General features: G+C 38.0%; 2 protein-coding genes across 2 annotated transcripts in view; both read right to left on the reverse strand.

The window, feature by feature from the left end:
* The window catches only part of rngtt (RNA guanylyltransferase and 5'-phosphatase), a 77,587-nt gene extending 62,985 nt beyond the window's left edge, over positions 1-14,602 (reverse strand). The window contains exons 1-8 of the mRNA XM_087805164.1: positions 14,252-14,602; positions 11,236-11,345; positions 11,055-11,158; positions 10,898-10,986; positions 5,985-6,060; positions 4,408-4,657; positions 3,024-3,133; positions 2,549-2,650 (exon numbers count right to left, since the gene is read on the reverse strand). Of these exons, the coding sequence (XP_087661290.1) occupies positions 2,549-2,650; positions 3,024-3,133; positions 4,408-4,657; positions 5,985-6,060; positions 10,898-10,986; positions 11,055-11,158; positions 11,236-11,345; positions 14,252-14,315 (905 nt within the window). The 5' untranslated portion in view covers positions 14,316-14,602. The remainder of the gene's footprint in view (positions 1-2,548; positions 2,651-3,023; positions 3,134-4,407; positions 4,658-5,984; positions 6,061-10,897; positions 10,987-11,054; positions 11,159-11,235; positions 11,346-14,251) is intronic.
* Positions 14,603-14,836: 234 nt separating this feature from the next.
* Positions 14,837-21,560, reverse strand: LOC148067294 (interleukin-6 receptor subunit beta-like). Its single transcript, XM_087805616.1, has 15 exons — positions 21,423-21,560; positions 20,594-20,863; positions 20,346-20,472; positions 18,332-18,492; positions 18,139-18,251; positions 17,908-18,067; positions 17,756-17,832; positions 17,486-17,687; positions 17,259-17,423; positions 17,060-17,161; positions 16,828-16,971; positions 16,080-16,220; positions 15,929-16,013; positions 15,770-15,863; positions 14,837-15,695 (listed from the first exon to the last, which is right to left on the reverse strand). Exons 1-15 carry the CDS (start codon positions 21,472-21,474, stop codon positions 15,369-15,371), a joined length of 2,220 nt encoding a protein of 739 aa, XP_087661742.1. The 5' UTR covers positions 21,475-21,560; the 3' UTR covers positions 14,837-15,368.
* Positions 21,561-21,569: the final 9 nt, after the last annotated feature.

Genomic DNA, 21,569 nt, shown 5'->3' on the forward strand with positions numbered 1-21,569 from the left:
ACAGAAACAAGTATGTCCAATGAGGTATGAGATCACCAGCTGCATCCAACCGACCCCTTTTTCTCGATCTGACAAGAAAGAAATAATGTCGGCACTGTGTGGATTTCACCAAGGATCACGCTCTGATTCAATTGGACTCAGGAGTGTCATGTTTCGGGGGGAAAGGGGGCGACGGAGGAATTATTCCGTCTAGTGGGACTGGGAGTGGTACGAAGGCAAATGTCATGGTGGTGAAAATGAAACAGTGAGACACTGGTATCCACCTCCAGGTTTACTCCGTCTAACTGACGGCTCAGGGGCGAAAATCTAGCCTGCTAAAAATGTTCATTTTACGGTGGCGCACAAGAGCTGTAAATCCACATAGTGGCAGAAAATCTCCTTTTCAAGCACTATATCAATAGACGCACTGAGAAGACGGTGAGAGAAGCCAGCTTAGATATTTACTTACTCTAGGAACCGCCAGAAATGTTGATAGAAGATGAGAAAGCAGACGAGTTATTGTGTAATTTCCTGCTATTTAAGGCGTCAAATAAATTGCAACACTTGGAAAATATTGGGTCATGACTTCTACAACAATATTGGAAATAAAAGAAGATGAAACTAGTTTTCCATGGTCTTGGGGGGGGAAAGAACCCTCTGTATTAGTCCAAAATGAATAAATAAAAAAAAGTGTATTTATGTGGCTGCGGGCGCCGCAACACAAACTGCGATAAACATTGAAAAATAGATGGATTATGATCACCGGGAGCAAAACTTATTGAACATCATCTCTGTGAAACTAAAAAAAGACAATAATGGCGAGTTATCAGTAACGGGGATAAATGATGGAGAAACTTTTGCCAAATTGACAGTACCCGCCAAAACATGGGAAATGTAATAAGCAATCCAACCCAGGAACAAAAATAACTCACTGCAATACCATTATTCATTCCACACACCTCCCTGCTGAACAGGGCGATGACTCATACCATACGAGATCGTCGTCTCCCTTAAGATTTGGGATATGAGATACACTGCTTCATGGAGGCGAGGGGAGGGAAAGAAATGAACGATAAAGAAGAATTTAAACATAAAAAAAAGAAAAGACACTGATGAGTAGGCATCTGCGATGGTAAGAAGACGATTCTTTTGTCGTTCACCCTTGCAGAAAATTAAAGCAGAATATGAACCATTCTGGAAATGGACTGCGGTCATTAAATATTCAGGGGAATGTTGCTCATTTCCTGCAGCAAAGGTGATTCAGAGCAGACAGTGAAAACTTGATTTCGGCTGTTTCGACCAAAACTAATTGTGCAGAGGATGTGACAAGAATCAATCGGACGGTAAATGAATCGTGGCAGAAGTTGATTTTAGGAATAAAAACATTGATAGAAATGAGTACCAACAGGAAAAGCAAACAACTCATGCATGTGTTTATCTTTGATACATTCACATTAAGATGCAGGAGTGGACATCCTTGAGGAGAAAACTATCAATCATTGGGTTTTACCAACAAAACAAACCTCCCTATAGAAATGAAAGACTATTGAATCCCACTAACGTTTAGCTTTGTTTACAACTTTAAGACAGAGAGTTTTAAGAAGCAAAGACACGCTTTGTTTTTGTGCCAGCGACTTATCGTGCGTTTATGTAACTTTTAAGAGTTATTAAATCACACTTGATCGAGGGACGGATGCACATAGTTGTGATTCATTGTGATTATCAGTATTTTATTCAAGTGTGTATTACATTCATTTGAAAAAAAACTTACAATATTTATACATTGGCATTTGCGATGTCTAAAAATTGATTTATCCATTTCTCCAATGAGCAAGAACCATGTTTAGGATGGAAAAAAATGTGTCTTTTATTTCATGTCATATTTTTAAATACAAATATTTGTTTTAAGGGCTTCTCCTCAAGCATGGATGATTATGGGCCTTACTTTGGATCTCCAACATTAAAATGAAAGAGGGTTAAGATAATTAACTCCGTTTTCCATCTTACCAAGTGTTTAACTTTTACATTTGTTTTAAAGGGCAATTAATATGAAACTCCAACTCTCCAGACTCACATTTTTCAAATGTTGAAGTCTTTCTCTCCAAGATGTAGTAAGTTCCTCATCATGACCATGTTTTGAACTTATTACTTTATAAAGTTTTCCCTTGTCCGATATCTCAGCGAATGAGAGGTTACAAGATTCCATTATGACGTAATAACGGCTGTATTCCTCCTCCAGCCCCCTGTGACCACGGCGCACTTTGTTTATACAACAAATCCCTTGGAGGTGAAGAAATCTTGATGCTTTACAAATCACAACAGTCAGTGTGGTTACGGTAAACTTAAGTTCTTCTGGAGATGAAATCTTGGTTTTCAGTGGATGGGGCTTGAGCAAAAGTTTGAACATAAATATATAAATTAAAAGAGTTTATGTATTTGTTTGTAAAAAAAAACCCCAGTGATGAGTACAATTGAGGTCCTAGATGTATTTAAGACACACTTAAATCAATACATTAGTTGCACATCCATGAAGGTAAAAGCTTTTAATGAGAAATGACAAAAGCCTCACCGTGTGCCGTCAGCCTTCCAGCTCACTTTGTACGGATTCTGCTCCAGAAAGCGCAGGTTTTGTCTGTCCATGGACACGGGCTGAGCTCCGGGGAAACCAGATCTGGATGACATTAGAAAAATAATTAACTACAAACTTTAGTCGCAGCCGAATCAACAATGATGACATTCCTGTTTTCCACGCAAACTTTGGTCTCACATTTCTAGTGGAGTGTAAATTGCAAGTGTGTGTTACTGTGCAGCACAAATCTATAAGGTGCCTCTACAAAGAAACAGAAGTTTCATCAACTGCAGGGAAAAAACTTTTCTGAAGCAGGATTTACTTCAGACGTGTCTGTGGAAAAAGTGTACAGATTTAAAGATGAGGGTTCGGGGTGGGTTCAGATGAGTGAGTCACAAGCACAACACCCACATGAGAATGTATACACACACACTTTCCCAGCAGAGCAGCGAGAGGGCAAAAAAAGGCTTCGTACCTGTCCCACTCAGCCATCTCCTGACACATTCTTTGGATCTCGCCCAGCTTGGGCTGATTGGTGATCTGGGTGACACCTTTTACCGTCATGCCTTCCAGGAATACTGCGTCCTTGGAGACGAACAGAGGTTGAAAATTAGACCTTGCACCTCGATATCAGGCTGTGTGGTTATATTTTTAAACATGATTGCAGACAAGAGACGAGCACGCATTGATCCATTACTCATTTTCATCTGCATCTACCACTACGATCATTCTGCAAAATGAGAAGATACATTTCGAACCATCTCCTTATTCACAAAAACAAGCGCCGGCAAATGTGATATTAAGTTTGTCTGCCAAGTCAAATCCAGTCCATTTGGAGCTAGTGAGCCGAGACTTGAAACAAGTTCTTAACCGAAACTAATATTGCTTTTGGAATGGTTTTGAGTGAGACTCGCACTCAGAAATGTGAAACAAAAGTGTCCAACTAGACTTTGCCAAAAAACAAAAATAATTTTTGGGCTTGCAAATCAAGTTTTATGTGTTACTTTAGCTCTTTATTGGCATTTATTTATTGGTAGTTCCATTAAGTGCGTTTACAAAAAAGATTATATATATATATATATATATATATATATATATATATATACAATTATTTTTTTTACATTTGACACGCAATATAAACGTCAAGTTAATTTTTCGGTTCTAAAACAAAAGGAGCATCGTAATACCCGGCGATGACTGAGAACGAGAGGATACAGTCGACTCCAGCAGCTTTTAAAGCCGATGTTTGGACATAATTTGATTCAGAAACAAATGAAAGCAGTTACGACTTCGCCAAGAGTCATGTGGTCTGTAAATTCTGCAACACTAGAGGAAAGTACTTGGGAGAATACTACACATATATCGTTGTTTCTAGAGTATCGCAATACATCATATCGTGATACGCATCGTGCCAGAAAGTTACCCTTTCTGCTTTCAGGAGATTTTGTATATTTGTACGTTTCTGCCTGAAAAGCCCTTCAGGAGCATTTTTCAAAAAGGAGCTATAATTAAAAAGTTTAGTTTATTACTTATAAGTTGTGTTAATGTAATCAAAAGTTCCAGGTTTCTATGACCTTGTTGACATTTAGCTGGCAGGATATATCTTTGAGAAGGTAAATTCAAATGTCAATTGCTCCTGGTGAGGTAAGCTTTAATTAAGTAAAGGGTAAAACCACGCGTTAGATTTGTAATAACACATAATAACTATTATGACACCAAAGAAAACGTGATGATTCGACCCCCCCCTCTCCCCTCAGTGGTCCACAAGTCTCCGCATGCGATTCATGTTGCACAGAGCTGGTCTTAAGAGTTCCACTCCACTTAACAATCCATCTCCCAGGACTCTCCGCAACTCCTACCAGTTTCAACTTCTCCTTCTTTCGTTTGCCAGGCGCAGACCCAGAGGAGCTCGGCCCAGACTCCTGGCCGACTGGGTTGCCGTCGTCGTCCGCCTCCTCGTCGCCGTCTTCAAAGCACCAGTCGGGCAGGGCAGGGGCCAGAGGGGCATCCTCCTCATCCCCATAGCGACGGAAAAGCTCTTTGAGGTAGTCTGCCTTGTAGATCCCAGGGGCCCGAGCTTTGGCGAAAGCGTCCACTGCTGCCTCGATGCTGATAAGAGCCGGAGAAAAGAGACTTGAGGTGATTTCATCGTTCGTATTTTTAACAATAGGATTTTATCTATTAATGCCTTCTGCTATTCAATCCTTTTCATCTTTTAATTGAATTTAAGTCCTCAAAAGGCCACAGTTGAATTAATGATAATATACGACTGAATGATACAAACAACATGCAATGCTTTGGAATATCAAACTTTCTGATGTGTCTTACACACACACACACACACACACACACACACACCCCCACACACACACACACACACACACACACACACACACACACACACACACACACACACACACACACACACACACACACACACACACACACACACACACACACACACACACACACACACACACACACACACACACACACACACACACACACACACACACACACACAAACATTGTTTCACACAACTGTATCGATATTCAAGAGCATTGTATTGAGTTTTAATTCAAATAAATAATAATAATAAATAATTAAAAGAATTCTTCATTTAAAAATGAATTAAAAATCATTAATTTTGATCATTATTATATGTTATTTTGTGATTTAAATCATAATCATAATCAAATGGGTGTCAATTAAAGTTAGCCAATCTTTTAATTAAAATTAACATAAAAATATTCACCATGTTTTTTAAACTTTGGTGTTTCAATTCAAATTCTCTCTCCTTCGCAGCTAAAGGAACAATAGAATTTCGCAAGATCCCGGCGATGACTGAGGATGAGAGGATACAGATTGCTCTGGCTGCCGTTAAAGCTAATGTTTGGACATATTTCAGTTCTATTAATTCAGGCGATAGAGTTTAACAACCACAAGATAACACTCAAGGTCTCGCCTAAAATCCTTTCGAGGATTGCGTATCGTGACATAAGTCGCTACAGAACTACTTCCAACATCAGTTTTTGCATAAAACAAACCAGCGATGATCTCGTCGTAGCAACTCATGACGAGATCAACACTCTGGGAATATTCATTAGAGCAGAGCCAGTGGGAGGTGGGTGGGTTTAATCCCTCCTGCGTGTCTACTGCTCCACCTCCGAGTAAACCTCTTCCCTCTGCTCTGATGCTGTCAATTATTTAGCATCTGTGTCGTGGGGTGAAGAGCTCACAATCCTGCTGCAGTCTGTGCTGATTGATACTGACAGCGCTGAACAGAGATGACGGGGGGGGGGGGGGTTTATCAGCTAAGATAGAACTTTCTATTTTTGCTAGAGAGTGCCGAGGTAAGTCACCTGAAGTCATTTGTGTTGAAGAATGAAAAAAAAAGAAAAAGTGCAACGCCAGGGAGTGAAATTCACAAACTCACCTCCAGTCCATCTTCTCGACCAGGTATGCGCAGATGAGGAAGCCTGTCCGGTTGAAGCCATGCGTGCAGTGAATACCTTCAGGAGAAACACATGTTCAGAGTTTTTAAATAACAGCCCGAGGATCAACACGGCCCAGCGACACGTCCTCCCGTCATCTGAATGTCCAGCTAGAAGTCGTATTTGTCAAATCGGGATTTGTGTGTCACGTCTCATGAAGGCTGAAGACTAAACATCAGCTCCTGCTTCTGACAAAACTATCAATCAAAAGTCATGAAGCTCAGCATTAGCAGCTGAACGAACCGACCTTTCATGCGTCCTCACAAAAACAGAAGATAACCGTCATGCACGTACATCCCATTGTCACAGTTTGTCAATCCTAATCACATAATTGGTGCGGTTTTCGGCATGTGTCACCATTTCACATCAATAACTCGAATGTTTTCATCACGAAAAAACACAGATCTTTCTCAGTGGGTGATCTGCCCTTTAAACACCCACTTCTGAAATCTCTGGTGCTCGCTGCACAGAACGCCTGGATGAAAGATGCCATGAAAGGAAAACTAACAGCCTAAGATTGCACAAGTGTTCATTTGACAAAAAAAAACGATTGTACAGAACCACTTTCTAAAGCGGTGCACACGCATGTTACTGTTTTGTATCGACCTCCCCGGGGCGCCTGGACTTTAATGGTGCTTGAAATTCGAGAGACAACTACACTTAGCTCGATGACACACACACACAAATAAGCTAAATATAGAAAGACACAACATTGATAATGAACAAAGGAAGTAGAGAACTGTTACTCCTTGCTGGTGGAGATGAGCCCAAATATATTTACTCCTTCTGTCACATTTTTCTTCTTATTTCTTATGATTTATTGGCACAGATGTGGATATAAAACGAGCACCTGCGGGTTTGAACAGATGCCTTCTAGCAGCTACTACAGGATTCATGGTCACAATCATTATTGTCCTCCGTTCCTCAAAACTTGTAAAATATCCCAGAGCAGGATTTGGTGGATTAAACACACTGCCTACTGCTTAGTGCAGCTTCACAACATTCCTACCTTATTTTAAATACAAATAAGGAGTAATAATAGTGAAGGAAAGAAATGATTAATAAGCAAAAACTGAACGATAGTGTGAAGGAGAAACAGTTGAAAATTGTTTGAATCCAGATGAAATTTTTTTCATTACGGTTGAAAATTGTTTGATTTTAATTCAAAATTGTTTGGCTGTAGATGAAAATTGTTTGATTACAGTTGAAAATCGTTTCGCTGTAGATGAAAATTGTTTTTCGATTTTAGTTCAAAATGATTTGATTACAGTTGAATATTGTTTGATTTTAGTTCAATATTATATGATTACAGTTGAATATTGTTTGATTTTAGTTCAATATTATATGATTACAGTTGAATATTGTTTGATTTTAGTTCAATATTATATGATAACAGTTGAAAATTGTTTTTCTGTACAGGTAAGTTATTGATTACAGTTGAACATTTTTTTATTTTAGTTCAAAAATCTTTGATTACAGTTGAAAATTGTTTTGCTGTAAATGAAAATTGTTTGATTATGAATGAAAATCGTTTGATTAAAGTTGAAAATTGCTTTCCTGTAGATGAAAATTGTTTGATCTTAGTTGAAAATTGTTTGATTATAGTTGAAAATTGTTTGATTATAGTTGAAAATAGTTTTCCTGTAGATGAAAATTGTTTGATTACAGTTGAAAATTGTTGGATTTTAGTTAAAAATTCTTTGATTAAAGTTAAAAATTGTTTTGCCGTAGATGTAAATGATTGATTACAGTTTAATTTATTTTTATTTTAGTTCAAAATTCTTTGATTACAGTTGAAAATTGTTTTGCTGTAGATGAAAATTGTTTGATTATGGTTGAAAATTGTTAGATTTTAGTTCAAGATTCTTTGATTACAGTTGAAAATTGTTTTGCTGTAGATGAAAATTGTTTGATTATGGTTGAAAATTGTTAGATTTTAGTTCAAAATTCTTTGATTACAGTTGAAAATTGTTTTGCCGTAGATGTAAATTATTGATTAGAGTTGAACATTTTTTCCATTTTAGTTCAAAATTCTTTGATTACAGTTGAAAATAGTTTTCCTGTAGATGAAAATTGTTTTATTATGAATGAAAATTGTTTGATTAAAGTTGAAAATTGTTAGATTTTAGTTCAAAATTCTTTGATTACAGTTGAAAATAGTTTTGCTGTAGATTAAAACTGTTTGATTATGAATGAAAATTGTTTGATTAAAGTTGAAAATTGTTTTGCTGTAGATGAAAATTATTGATCACATTTGAACATTTTTTTTAATTTTATTTCAAAATTGTTTGATTACAGTTGAAAATTGTTTTGCTGTAGATGAAAATTGTTTGATTATAGTTAAAAATATGTATTCCAAGTGTACAACTTCACTGAAACTCCCTTATCAAAATGCTATATTTTTCCCAGAAAGAGAACAATACTTTTTTTTAATTACTGTTTTTTAAAAAAAATTGGATAACAGCAGTGACTGAATTAGCATTAAGAACTAGACGGTAGAAAATTGATAAATAAAGTCGTTTAAGCACAGAACCGAACTTGTAAATGAGTGTCTCTCTGTGTCATAGAAGTGGGCTCAAACTGAATAGCAAATCAAATAAAGACGTCACAGACGATGAAAGGCCATCTGAGCCAGGGTCTGAAATATCACTCTGTCTCTCATTTAGACTCGATGACACGCGTGTGCAGGTGCTTAGCGGGTTCTGAAACGGTACCAAATGGAACCATCTGACTCTGGTGCTCGCAGCAGCGTAGGACGTCTGCCTGGCAACGCTAATGAAGATCAAATGATCACGTCAGACCAGGCAGTGCGTGTTCACTGGTCCAACTGTCTTGGTTGGAGATGCGTGTCCCTCAGAAACAACAAAGCCTCGTCACCATCTGGACCGCCACTGGACGTCGGCCGTGATGACATTCACACATTCTGCTCTGATGTCGGAGCAGCAAGCCAGGCAGAAGGTACATACCGAGGGCAGATCTGGAGGAGGTGGGCTCAGGCAGGAGGAAGAGCGCCCCCTGTTGATAGCTGAGGGGTAAGCCAACCCTCCCAGCCACAATAATCTTTTTTGTTACATTAAATAAAAGGATTAGGTTTTAAATAATTATTCATATACTAGTTGATTAGAAGATAAATTGATAAGAAGATTATCCTCTTTTTTATCGCCTCTTTTCGTTTAAGTCGCTCATGACCAGAAGTACGACGATAGGACAAATTGCTCCACATAACAAAAGGACGGTCACAGAAGCATATTGTAAAAATACACACAGTGTAATCATTATACTTCAGACGTAGTAAAGACCTAATAAATCCAAAAACTGTTGAATATAGAAACATACTGAATACTTGAGAGGGCATCTGAGAAATACCCCACGTAGTCTTTCAAAAAGCATAAAAAGGAATAAATATTAAGGCAGTTCACAGGAAAAACATAGAAAGTTCGAGACTTATGATAGCAGTGTGCTTAGAAACACAGTTGGAAGATGAAGTTTAATGTCAAACTCCTACACGGTTACATAACCCTGCAGATGCATCAAAGTGGAAAGCGTTGACTTTTCTTTTTTTTTATGTTGGTTTACGATGAAACGTTGGGATGTAAAACTGCCTCCAACAAACCTCCAGAGTTGCATAAAAGCAACAACAAACTGTTGTTTGTAAAGGAAAAACTCTGTACTTTTGAAATATTTTGTTGTGAATGTATATTAACTCCCACGAGTGCAGGCTTTCTTCTAAGGATACACTGATCCAACTTTTATATTCTTAATACCGATACCTGGGCTTTGAGTATTAACTGACACCGATCGATACCAGAGTTAAAGTATCACCTTTCTTGCATTAATGCAAGTTAACACTAGTTATGCTCTAAATCAAAAATGACTACATATGAAATCAAAAAGTGAGTGATTAATTTAATAAAGTCTTTAAATCTAACATGCATTAAACTATAAATAAGATACAGTTTCACTGAAAGTATGATGTAATTGTTTACCACATAACCTGCAATAAACCCAGACTGTCTTTGTAACAATGTACAATAAACAAAGGTGAAGCTCTCTTAATAGTAAAACCAAAATCGGAGAATAAAATATAATGAAAACGTTTGTAGAATAATGTTCTTTAGAATAATATCTTTGGATACATTATACATAATTATGATATGTATATAAATATTTTAACGGCGGGAAAGCGGACATGGCTCTATTATTATATTCAACTCATTTTGAATCAGTTAGGACTGTCAATCTAAATGAACAATACATTTAAGCACTTTTTCTCTTTTTATTTTTTTAAGCTTTTATACGCTTCACCTAACTTAGATGCGATTGGAGCAGCTTACTCAGCTCCTATCGTCTCTGAAAAATTAGCCTGAAAAGTAAACCGCTTTGTTTTGTCAATTTTTTTTCTAGTTTTTTGGATCTACTCATATTCCTAGACGTGAAGCTTCTCTTCAGAATCAGAATTCTTTGGATGTTTAATAAAGGAGCGTGACTTTTCGCCCTCAAAACATAGATTTGATTGAAGTTCCGTGGCTGAATCAGTGCATCTTTACTTTCTTCTCTGAAAGCCATGAAATGAAAGACTCGAATGAAACAGTGAGAGGGAAGATTCAGATCTTAAAAAGCTCTTTAAGGATGTTTTTTAACATTAGAGCACACATCAATGTAAAAAAAAACCCTGAACATAACAGCACATCACTCTTGGTCTCAATATCCTATTAACGTACGCCCCCTGCTGGACACTCAATACCTTGAACGCAACTAAACGGGTGAAATAAAAATGATACAATAATAGTAATTCTTTGAGAAAACACAACAATATGTTATACATAATAAGTATATATGAATTATTCAAGCTCACCAATTAATTCTGTAGGATTCTTTTCGATGAAGTGCTCACAGAGTCGGATGAACTTGGCTGTAGTCTCACTAGAAGGACTTTCTCCGTGGCTGGAAGAAGACAAAACCTTTTAGTAAAAGACTACTCAAGTTCATTCGAGCATTAAAGTCATATGTACCCTTTACACTGCAGCTTCACGTATTTGATCCCTTCTTTTTCAATGTCATTGCGTTCGTAGAAGCGAGTCGTGTTCGTCAGATCAACCAGCAGACCCATTTTCACCTAGAAAAAAAACACCACAGACACGTTACTTACATGTTCAATCATTCCACTGGTTTTATTCTAAATCTCTGACTTACTTTCAGACTTCTTAAGTAGTCTGATAGCATGCTTGGATGAAATCTGTTTTCAGCTGCAACCTGGTCATCATACCTGGGACCCAACATAGTTTTCATGGGCAGGAATTTCCCTAAAAGAAACAACAACAAAAAGCAGAAGATGCAATAATGCTTTTAGTGATGCAAGAATCGTGGAACATGATAATAAATCAACTAAGAACAATTGGAGAAAAAATATTTAAAGGATAAAGTAACCAAATTAAGGATAGATGAAAAAGTTAATATACTGGCATCAATTCTTTGAGTAAAACAAACGCCAACACTTAACTCTGTTTATATGGCTTTAAGCATATTTTTATTAAACACCATAGAAAATCAACATCAGTTGTTTTAAAATAACAACAAAAACAAAAAGTGCAGTTTTCTTAAGATTCAGCAGCCTCTCAAAGGACTTTCTCGCTAGATTTAGCGACTTTTCAGACCCTCTTAGCAACTTTATTTCTAAAAAAGTGACAATCCACAAATTTAGCGACTTTTTCAGGTTATCAGGGGAAAGGCCAGAAATATATTATATTGTAAATCACATGCCAGACTCTTTCCCCTCTCGGGCAGCTGCACGGACAGCACTCCGGGGTGAGGCCCTTTACTGTTTTTACTTCAAATATATATGTCTGTTTAGTGAGTTTGTGATTATTTGGTAAAGATTTTTCTATCAACCATTTTGTATATATGGTTTAAAATAAGCTCCCCCTCACTGCAACAGACACAACCAGTAGGCATTATACGTAATTACGTCATCATATGTAAATGTAGCAACTTTTGTATGGAGTGAGATTACTGCCACCAGTTTGAGCAAGTGTGTCTTGGTTGTTGTACACTCAAAACTTTTTTTTTTGGAGCAAAATCACTGCTGCGCGCTCAACCAGTCATACACGTGCGCTCCAGCTGTCCTTCACTGTACTCAACATTTGTCTGCTCACAACACGAGTCTCGCGCACTCGACATAAATGCATGCAAGATGTCTGTCATGAAGACAGCCAATGCAGATTGAACCCTTCTGCTGCCATTGGCTGGACTACCTTAACTTTACATCCACTTCTCCACACTGCGAAATCTTTTCTCCTCTCCGCTGTGTGCGAGTAGTGTGCGGCCGTTTATCGGTCTATCCCTAATATATATATTAGGTCATGGTAACAAAATGTCATGATTGCAGAAGAAAAGATAAGAACAATAAATGCAGAAATGAATAAAGAAGGAACAAAGAAAAAAGTATTCTTAAAGCAATACTATATATAATATGCACGACTCAAATTAAATAGACATTCCAAGTATTTAACGATGTGTTAAATCAGTCAGTCAGTATACGATCTAAGATAAAGACTATAAAAAGAATAAAAAAATCCATTTCCTTCTTTAGTCGGTTTTTTTTCAGCGTTCAGGGTTAGCCACTGCAAGAACTCTCCTATAAGCTACTCTTTTTTAATCATAGATGATTTTTACGTTCCTCCTAGTGGACCACATTCGTTGTTTTCAATTCCTTTTATCTTAAACATCATTCCTCCAAAACACCCTCTCCTATCCACCTGTCCAACCATTCTGGCCTTGTTTACTTTGCCTCTAAACTTCTCCACTTATTTCTCATCTTGTATTTTATATAACTCCCAATTACAACCTCAGTCTCCAACTGTTTGACCTTTGGTCCCTTGTCTTATTATTGTCTTACCAATTATGTGGTGCGTATTATGTCTATGTCGTTTTAAATGTGTGTCTTTTAAAGGTCCATTTCATGCTTTCAATGTTAAAATATTCCTGCACCAAGGGATTGTACTACAGATTCTGTTTTACTGGTACGACAAAAATAAGACAGTTCAAATTCCTCAAGCCGATAGAACCCAAATTACTAAACTGTTTACACTTTATTTGCCACCGGCATCTTCACTCTTCCTCCTTCACCTTCCTCCCACTTCAACACATGTATTTTGTCAACGTTAAGTTGCATACTCTGTATATAATTATATTTAAGTAAGTAAGTAAGTCATTTGTATTTATAAAGCGCTTTTCCAGACCAGGGTCACAAAGCGCTTAAACAATCAAAACAATATTCAATAAAGCATATACTTTAAAGGTCAAGATAACACTGAGAACAAACACAGCAGTTCCAGAAAATCAAGGAAAAGCCTGAACAAATAAAAACGAAGATCGTTCCAAAGCTACATTTAGAAAACAAATGTTTAAAGGGTTAAGTAGTAGTATTTTTTTTTTGTTCAACTATTAATAACGTAAAGTAATGATTGGTGATAAAGACATTAAAGAAAAACATAACATTCAGTACTTTAATCTGACATCATCAGCAATACCTTATCACACCACATTTGAGAGAAAAAGCGTGATAGTCTAAACTCTAAAGTAAAGCTTTTCATCGCGAGTATAAACTTTGAAAGCTTAATAAATGTCCAATATTACTAAGATGTCTCCTGAGCAACATGAATTGTGCAAGAAGCATCGAAGCGGTTTGTTTGGACACGTGACGCAGCAACCACTGAGCTAGCATAACTGTCTGCAGATTCATTTTTAAATAAACGTGTAAAATACCCAAAGGAAAAGTACTAATAGGACTTATTGTAGTATTGGAATGACGGTATACGAGAGTTTCTATTGAATAGGTTGTTTTTTTATTTGACTATTTACTATTAGAGCTAACCAAATATTTCATATACACATAAAATAGACAAATTAAGTGTTAACATTGATGGGAAATGTTTAATGTAGACATTTCGTTAAGTAAAATAAACCTTTAACTCTACGTGGTTTAAAAACGTGTAAAAAAAAAATATATATATATATATATGTATTGTCCCCATAAACGATAACTCAATATATTTGGTTTATTCTTTCTAGTGATTTACGTTTCTTCAATTAAAGACACGTTTATCATGAATGACGTGACTTTTAATACTTTTATATTATTCAGTTTTTATGGTGGAATCTCTTTGATCGAAGTGGACCAGGTTGATCCTGCAGTGTTTGGGTTCCTCACCTGCCACAGGTTGTCCTCTTCTGGGACAACTCCGCCACCGAGGAGGAGGTCCATTGTGTGACATGGTTCCTTGTGATAAATCGATGGGTTTCTTTTAAAGCCAACCGGTGGCCCGGCGTTCCCCGGAGGAGGTGAGCGTAATCCCCGCCTGTCTTCCACCCGAGCACCGAGGATTCGAGGCCTACCAGCTACTTATCTCGACAATAATGCCCGTCAGGTTCACAACTCCTTGTCCTTTCGGAGACATTGAACACAGCCGTGAAAGACTCCCGCTCACAGCCAGGCAGGGTTCTTTATTTACGGGTCGATGTTCCCAGCAGCTAGCATCACATATCGTAGCTTTTAGCTAAACAAGAGTTTGCCGTCTTCTTCGTCGCTGTGTATCAGGCGCGCTCTAGCCCTGTATCGCCATCTTCTGGTACCTTTAAGAAAGTGCATTTAAATGCTGAAATCTCACACTCTTTCGGAGAATGTCAAAAAATCCTAATTTACAATGTGGAACGACATTATTTAAAAGTGTTGACCAAACAGATCAGGTATTATTTTTATCAGAGTATTCAAGTTAAAGTCACGGAGGCAATACAATTGGGTACTTCAGTTTATTGTTGTTTATATTTATCATTATTTCATTTATTATTGTGTTTACTTCCGCCAGGTTCTCTGGAGTTTTACAAATTTCAATTGGTACAATTCAGTTAATTCCCAATTAACCTCAATTTATTTTGAGGAATTTAAAAAGTCACAAAGTGAGGATAAAAAGGAGAAGGTAACAAGGCTGGTTATTATATGTTGAAATTAATAATGAAAAAAAAAGAAGCTATCTTTGAAGACACTTGTCTAGTTAGACAGTCATGCATTGACCTATTGACAGCCGCATAAATACAGACTTTATTTGGCCCCTGAGCCATGCTGGTATATATATAAAGAAAACAAGTTTGGATACAGCAAGGAAGAAACCTTTTTTAAAATGAGTGTTTAAGTCATTCAGGTATATGAAGTTAAGTGCTTTACAAACTGAAAAAGAATAGCAACATGCTAATTACAGATTGAAATGCCATTACTATCAAAATGTACATTAAAATGATGGAACGATTTCCTTTTCTTTTCTTCATGACCTTCATTCCCCTAGTTTTTGGTCCTCAAACAACTCCAAGGTGACGTACGTGGTCACCAAAGATCCTTTTGCTTTTGATTTAAGATCAGGAACTTGCGTAGAGTTCTGACTTCGGTAAGGATTTGATGAGCCGCTGTCTGAGGGCAGCAGGATGGTGGATTCCCCAGTGGACGACTGATCGATGGGTTTCACAGGAAACGTCGATGCGGCGGTGCTTTGGTCGCTGACGTCACTGCTGGAGTCCAGGTGTGAGTTGCTGATCCATGGCGATGTGGGTTTGTCCATTGAAACACATTGATAGATGCTCTCAGATGGATTGTTGAAGGGTCGCTGTGAGGGTTCAGTCAAACATATCTTAAAAATAGCCAAAACAAGGAATAAATTGTTTAATGAGTTCCCCTGACCTTTCGGCTCTCGACCTCATGGCCTGGCCCGGACCACAGTGCCAGAGAACTGAGTCCGGGGTTTGGTACCGGCTTCTCTTTGAATTTCCTACACCTGGAAAAATTCATAATTTAATAATCAAGATGGATTGATTTTTAGACTCTGAGTGAGTCACTTACTGCACTGCACAGATGATTCCTACGGACAAGATCAGAATGATAGCGATGCTTCCACTGACGCTGAGAACTTTGATGATCCTCGGGTCTGAACAACAAATCCTGAGTGAGGAAACTGACGACAACGGATCACCATCCACTCTCTGGTTCTCACCAAATCTCTTTGTTGTAAAAAGGCGATCACTGCTTATGCTGCTTCCTGTCAGAGACTCCGCCGTCACATGGATTCTATACTGAGTCTCTGGGGTCAGGTTTTCCAAAACAACCTTCTGTTCCGTGTGATTGACTGAGATGTCTGCAACACAACAAGGTCTTGAGAACGAATGAAGTCACATTTGATTAAAAAGAAAAATTAATAGAAAATAAAGAAATAAAAGAATGACCGCTGTAGCTGAAGATAAAAGAGGACATAAGGATGACGAATGGTCGACAAAGCATTTGATTCATAAATAAATAAATGCAAGTTGCCGGTGCAGAAGAACGGGGGAAATCCGTGGCGTTTAAAAAAAAAACAACCCAAAAACATCACAAATTATTATAGAAATTGTGTAGAAATGTGAAACATAATTTAGGTTAAAAAAAAAAGTAAAGTGTGGGGAAAAATGTCACAAACAGAATCAGAAGAATCAGAAAGATACGTATCCCACAGCATTATGTAAAAAGAAAAATCCCCAGAAAATAAAGACATATTTGCATGTAATAAAATACAACATTTAAGGTTCCAAGAGATAAAGAACATAAGATGAAAATGTTTTTTTTTTTATCTGTAAAGGAGAGTTTGTATATTGAAACAAAATATACATTTCAAAATCAAATACACCAATAAAACAATTATAAAAAAATATTTGTTTTAATTATTAATTTATTTAAACAAAAACAGCAGAAGAGAAATGAAAACCCACTGAGCTCTGGTCCCGCGTCTGCTCTGAAGGAAACACTGTATCTGACGACGGCGCCGCTGCACGCTTCATGTGACGTCACTCTCCACCACATGATGGCGCTGGTGTGTATAGCCTGGAGATCCAGCATTGAGACCAAACCTGGATCTGGAAACATCACGATGAAAATAGAAAAATGCTCAGAAAATAACAAAGGAATTAATGTTGATTTATTTTTTTATATATTTTTTTTAACCTCCAACTCTGGAGCAGACTCGCTCGGCTGAGTTGGATCCACCGGTTTCGTCTCCCAGCAGCGGCGTCACCGTGATGTTGTACGGCTTCATGTCCACCAGGTCTTGAATGAGAAGAAAGTAGACAATCAACTAAACCTCTAATTTGACGGCAACCATCAGAGAACTTTTGTTAGAAGGAGCTGATATCTTGACTCTCACCACACAGCGTGTAGTTAAGGTTGCTGGTTCTATCCCAGTAATACCGTGTCCCATCATGAGTCCAGTCCACCATGTAGCCAGAGACCGGGCCAGGTGGACGTCTCCAGCTGACAAGAATAGATCCATCGCGAGTCCAGGTCCGCAGGTCCAGAACCCGGGGCACAGCTGACGAGAGAAAAACATTCAGAGAAAGGACAGAAGTTTGATTCCACTAAAATTGAACTCACGCTCTCCTGCGACAGGGACGTGAACAGATTCTTCCACCAGCAGGGCGGCGCCGTTAAACACTAAGAGGCGAAGTGTTTGCTGGTTCTGACCCACGCTGACCTCGCAGGACGAGTTTCCACACGATGCTTCCTCCATCTGACCTTCGGTCTCATTGGAAAAGAGGGAAAAGCTCAAGGTTCCGCTGCAGGCCGGAGAGATCGGCTGTTGAGGTCAAATAGGAATCATGAATTTGAAAGTCTTTTTTTTCAAGGTCAGTCAGAGTTGCTCACCTTCCACATGACGATCACTCTTCTCCGCCCATCGCTGCTCGGCTCAATGACTTTTCGCCAAAAATCCAAACTTTTCTCTGGAAGATCACACCCAGAATGAGGGACCATTCATTCTATTGAAGAATCCTCATGATTTGACTCTAATAACTGACTGTTTATTTGGGTCAGAACCGTGACTTCTTCACTCCAGTCGCTCCATAAAGACCCGTTGAAGGCACAGCGCACAGAAAGAGTGTAGTTGCTGCAGGACTCCACGTCCGTTACGTTGGCGCTCGCTAGTCCTCCTCGAGTCAGAGTAAAATTCTGGGAAAACTGCAGAACACCCAACATAATAATATTTTGAAGTGATAGAAACAATGTCTGCTGGAGGAAATATCTTTTACGTTGTGATAGTTGACTTGGCAGAGTACCGACAACTGCGCCGGCATCGCTTTCCATTCTGCCAGAAGACGAGTCGGGAAAACAGTAATTTTCAATCTGGGCCGAATCATTTTCACTGCAGGGCGACAAAAGCGTGTGTGTGTGTGTGAGGGGGATTCATTCAATGAATCAAAAATAATCTGAAATATTACTCACAGTTTTGGAGAAAATAGAACTCTTGCAGCTCAGAAGCAACTTCCCAGTTCGTCGTCTGAGCCCTCACAAAGACTCCGACTTTCTCCAGTTTCGGCAAGGGAACATTTTCCCGTGTGAGGGTGCAGGTTTTCATGTGCGAGTGACAGAGTTCACCTTCAGCACTGAAATAAAGTATTTCAGTTTGAAGGTTTTCACTTCATTTCACACTTTATCTCAACTTTATTTTTCTAATTTGAACCAAATACAACAACCTTTAACGATAATCATTTAAAAATGATGTTAAATTAAGCATTTAATGTAAGTTTAAACACTCTGTTAATAGTATGTTTACTTAACCCTTGTGTTATCTCTGGGTCAAGGTGACCCGGAGACCCGAAAACACACACAGGAAGGCACACATCTAAAGGAGATTGTACGTCACTTATTTTTTGCAAATCCTCTTTAATTCCTTCCAAGGTTATCACTTGTGAACTCAACGCTACACTTCCCTGCACAGATCCAGGATAGGATAAAGTTCAGGAGACTTGACTAGACCACTACATAACCTTATAAGTTGTGTTTTTTTTTCTTGATTTAATCTATTCATTTTGGCTAGTTTGTTTCTGAGCGAAGGAGGTTGTCTCCCAGGGATAAACAGTACAAGACCTGAATTCCCACCACACAACACAGCCCAGTGTATTGATCCGGATTTTGGTTCCATCTGACCACATTGTCCAAGTGTTCATTTGTAAAATTCAGTGTATTAACACGTCTTCTTGAGCTGGGGGTCCTTGTCACCAATTTCTTTTGCTTTACCAGTAATGAAGATGGTGTCTGATTGTCGGAGTCTGTTCACTGTCTCAGGCTTATTTTTTACAAATAATTAAAAAGATCAGGAGAAACTTTTTAGAGCAAAAAAACAAGTCCGGGAGCTAGAATTCTGTATGGTTTCTAGCGTATCTAGTAGGTTTAAAAAAAAAATAAACATACAGTATATAAATCTTTTTTTGTTTTCTTAAACAGTTCTGTCACTTACACTTAAAAGAAAAACTGTTAAAAGTATAGACTATCAATGACTTTGTGAGTGGTCGTACCTACAAAAAATAGTGAGGATTAAAAACGAATTTCCACTACTGTATATTTATTTTTATATTAATATCTCTTCTGGTTATTTATTTGTATTTTATGTAAACGTAGCTCAAATTGAATTTATGCATTATTAATCAACTTATTTAAATAAATGTAAACCTTCATCAATAATACTGGGTAGATGATACTCATTTTCATATAAATAGCTTACTATTAAAATACCAACAATTTTTCGTTACCATTTCAGCAGTCAATTTATTTCCTTTAAAAAAAAAGGGCACCAAAAGTCAAATCTTCAGGACCTCCAGCTCCATATCACTACAACTAGCCGGCAACACCTTGTCATTGACACCATTATGGCGAGTTAGTGGATCACCAGTGGATCAGCAGCTACCATCAGATCGTCACGAACGGAGATCAATCCAAGTAAATCCAGCCTTGTCTCTATCATTGAGGAGCAACATGCGAACCAGAGAGTTTACATTAATGAGGATCAGATACCAACGATATTTGAGAAGCCCTTGCAAAAGCTTTATCTCAATGATTCTCAAGAACTAGAACTACGTAGCCAGGAGACCCATTAGTGGCCTTTGAAAACAATCAAGAAATGCTGCTCTTCCGGGAAAGATAGACAAATAGATAGATGGATAGATAGATAAAATCTTTATTGATCCTTCTGGAGGTCTTTTTCAGGATTTTTTTTTCCGGTTATAGCCATATTCCATCTTTGACGTCAACCACCATAACACTAGATGTTGGTAAGTATCCAGATAAGGAAGAGGCTCTGATTACCCTGATGCCGGAGGATCCGTTTTTTTGGAAACTATCCCCCTTTTCCCCCCCCGAGCATCTGACCAAGATAAGCGTCTAACCAAAATGAACAAGCTTCGATGAGCTATCTTCTCTCATTGGACACGTGTAGGTGCGCTGGAGTTTCATGACTGACCTGAGAGTGTAGTTTACTCTCCCCGAATATTGGATGTCATGGTTCCAGCTGCAGGTGAAGAACTCCGGCAGACCACCCACCGTGTTCTTATCGAAGTGCCACATGCACATGAGCTTGTCGGGTTTAGCTGAAATCACAAACATGTCAGTTTCCATACAAACAAAGGTATTTCTTAAAATGAAGACACTTTCTCTTTAGACAGGAACATGATTTAGGTACGACGTGTCCTAGTTTTGAGTCGTCCTTACTGTAGCCCCTGATGATGAGTCCCCCGAGGACCTGTTGCTTCTGTGCACTGTAACACTCCAAGGTGGCGCTGTGGAGACTGAAGTTCCTCAGCATCAGCCGGCTGTGAGTGGGATCGATGGCCACGGAGGACGAGTCGTCCAGGCGACGGTTGTTCAGTTTCCAAAAGACTTCGCCGCCATCGCAAGAGCTCGTGCAGGTGACGTTGGCGTCAGATCCCCACAGGAGGTAGAGGGTCTCGGCATCAACGCTGCAGCTGTTCTCCAGCTGGCCTGCGGGAAAACCAGGATGTAAATTCATTTATTTTCAAAATAAATGATAATGTAATAATCTAGTCTTATTTAAAGCTCAAACCTTCAGTGGTAGAGTTTAACTTAACAATGTTTCAGCTTAATGCCAACTTTTTTTAAATTATAAATGTTAATAAACTTAAAAATTCAGGTTATTTTTTTCATTTTTTCATTTTATAGGGCAAACCTTAGTAATATACACTGGATATAAATAATTAATTGTGTATAAAAAAAAAAGATATAGTGTTTTTCAGGATTTAAAAAAATTCAAATCTGCATTTTGAATTTTATTTAATATTTTCATATTCATTTTAAAATAAATTAAATGAAAAAAAAAACATTTAAAACTTCTAAAATGTTCAATTTTGAGACAAAAAGGCTATAAACAATGTCACTTTACAGTATGTCATCTCTATATTGTCTGTTTCGTTAAACTAGCTTTTAAAATACATATTTTTGATTTACAACCGATTTTTAATGACAGTACTCGAGTGTTAAAATCAACAGAATCACATGACGACGAAAGGAAAGATGAACTCACCCTCTGTAAAAGAGGAAATAACAACCAGGATGAGCAGAAGATATGAAGACATGATTTCATCAGCAAAATGTCTTCTAGATCATTGGAAAAACGAAAGATCTCCAGTGAATCTTCAGCTCTAAAGCCCTCATGTGAGCAACCGTTAAC

The sequence above is a fragment of the Callionymus lyra genome, chromosome 13, assembly GCF_982586985.1.
Source record: "Callionymus lyra chromosome 13, fCalLyr1.hap1.1, whole genome shotgun sequence".
Taxonomy (NCBI): domain Eukaryota; kingdom Metazoa; phylum Chordata; class Actinopteri; order Syngnathiformes; family Callionymidae; genus Callionymus; species Callionymus lyra.

Excerpts from the sequence above, each read along its gene's own strand:
- LOC148067294 (XM_087805616.1), bottom strand. The coding sequence starts at position 21,474 with ATGTCTTCATATCTTCTGCTCATCCTGGTTGTTATTTCCTCTTTTACA. Across the intron at positions 17,833-17,907 it reads GGTTCTGACCCAAATAAACA|AGAAAAGTTTGGATTTTTGG; the intron begins GTCAGTTATTAG and ends GTGATCTTCCAG. Across the intron at positions 16,221-16,827 it reads AGACGCGGGACCAGAGCTCA|ACATCTCAGTCAATCACACG; the intron begins GTGGGTTTTCAT and ends GTTGTGTTGCAG.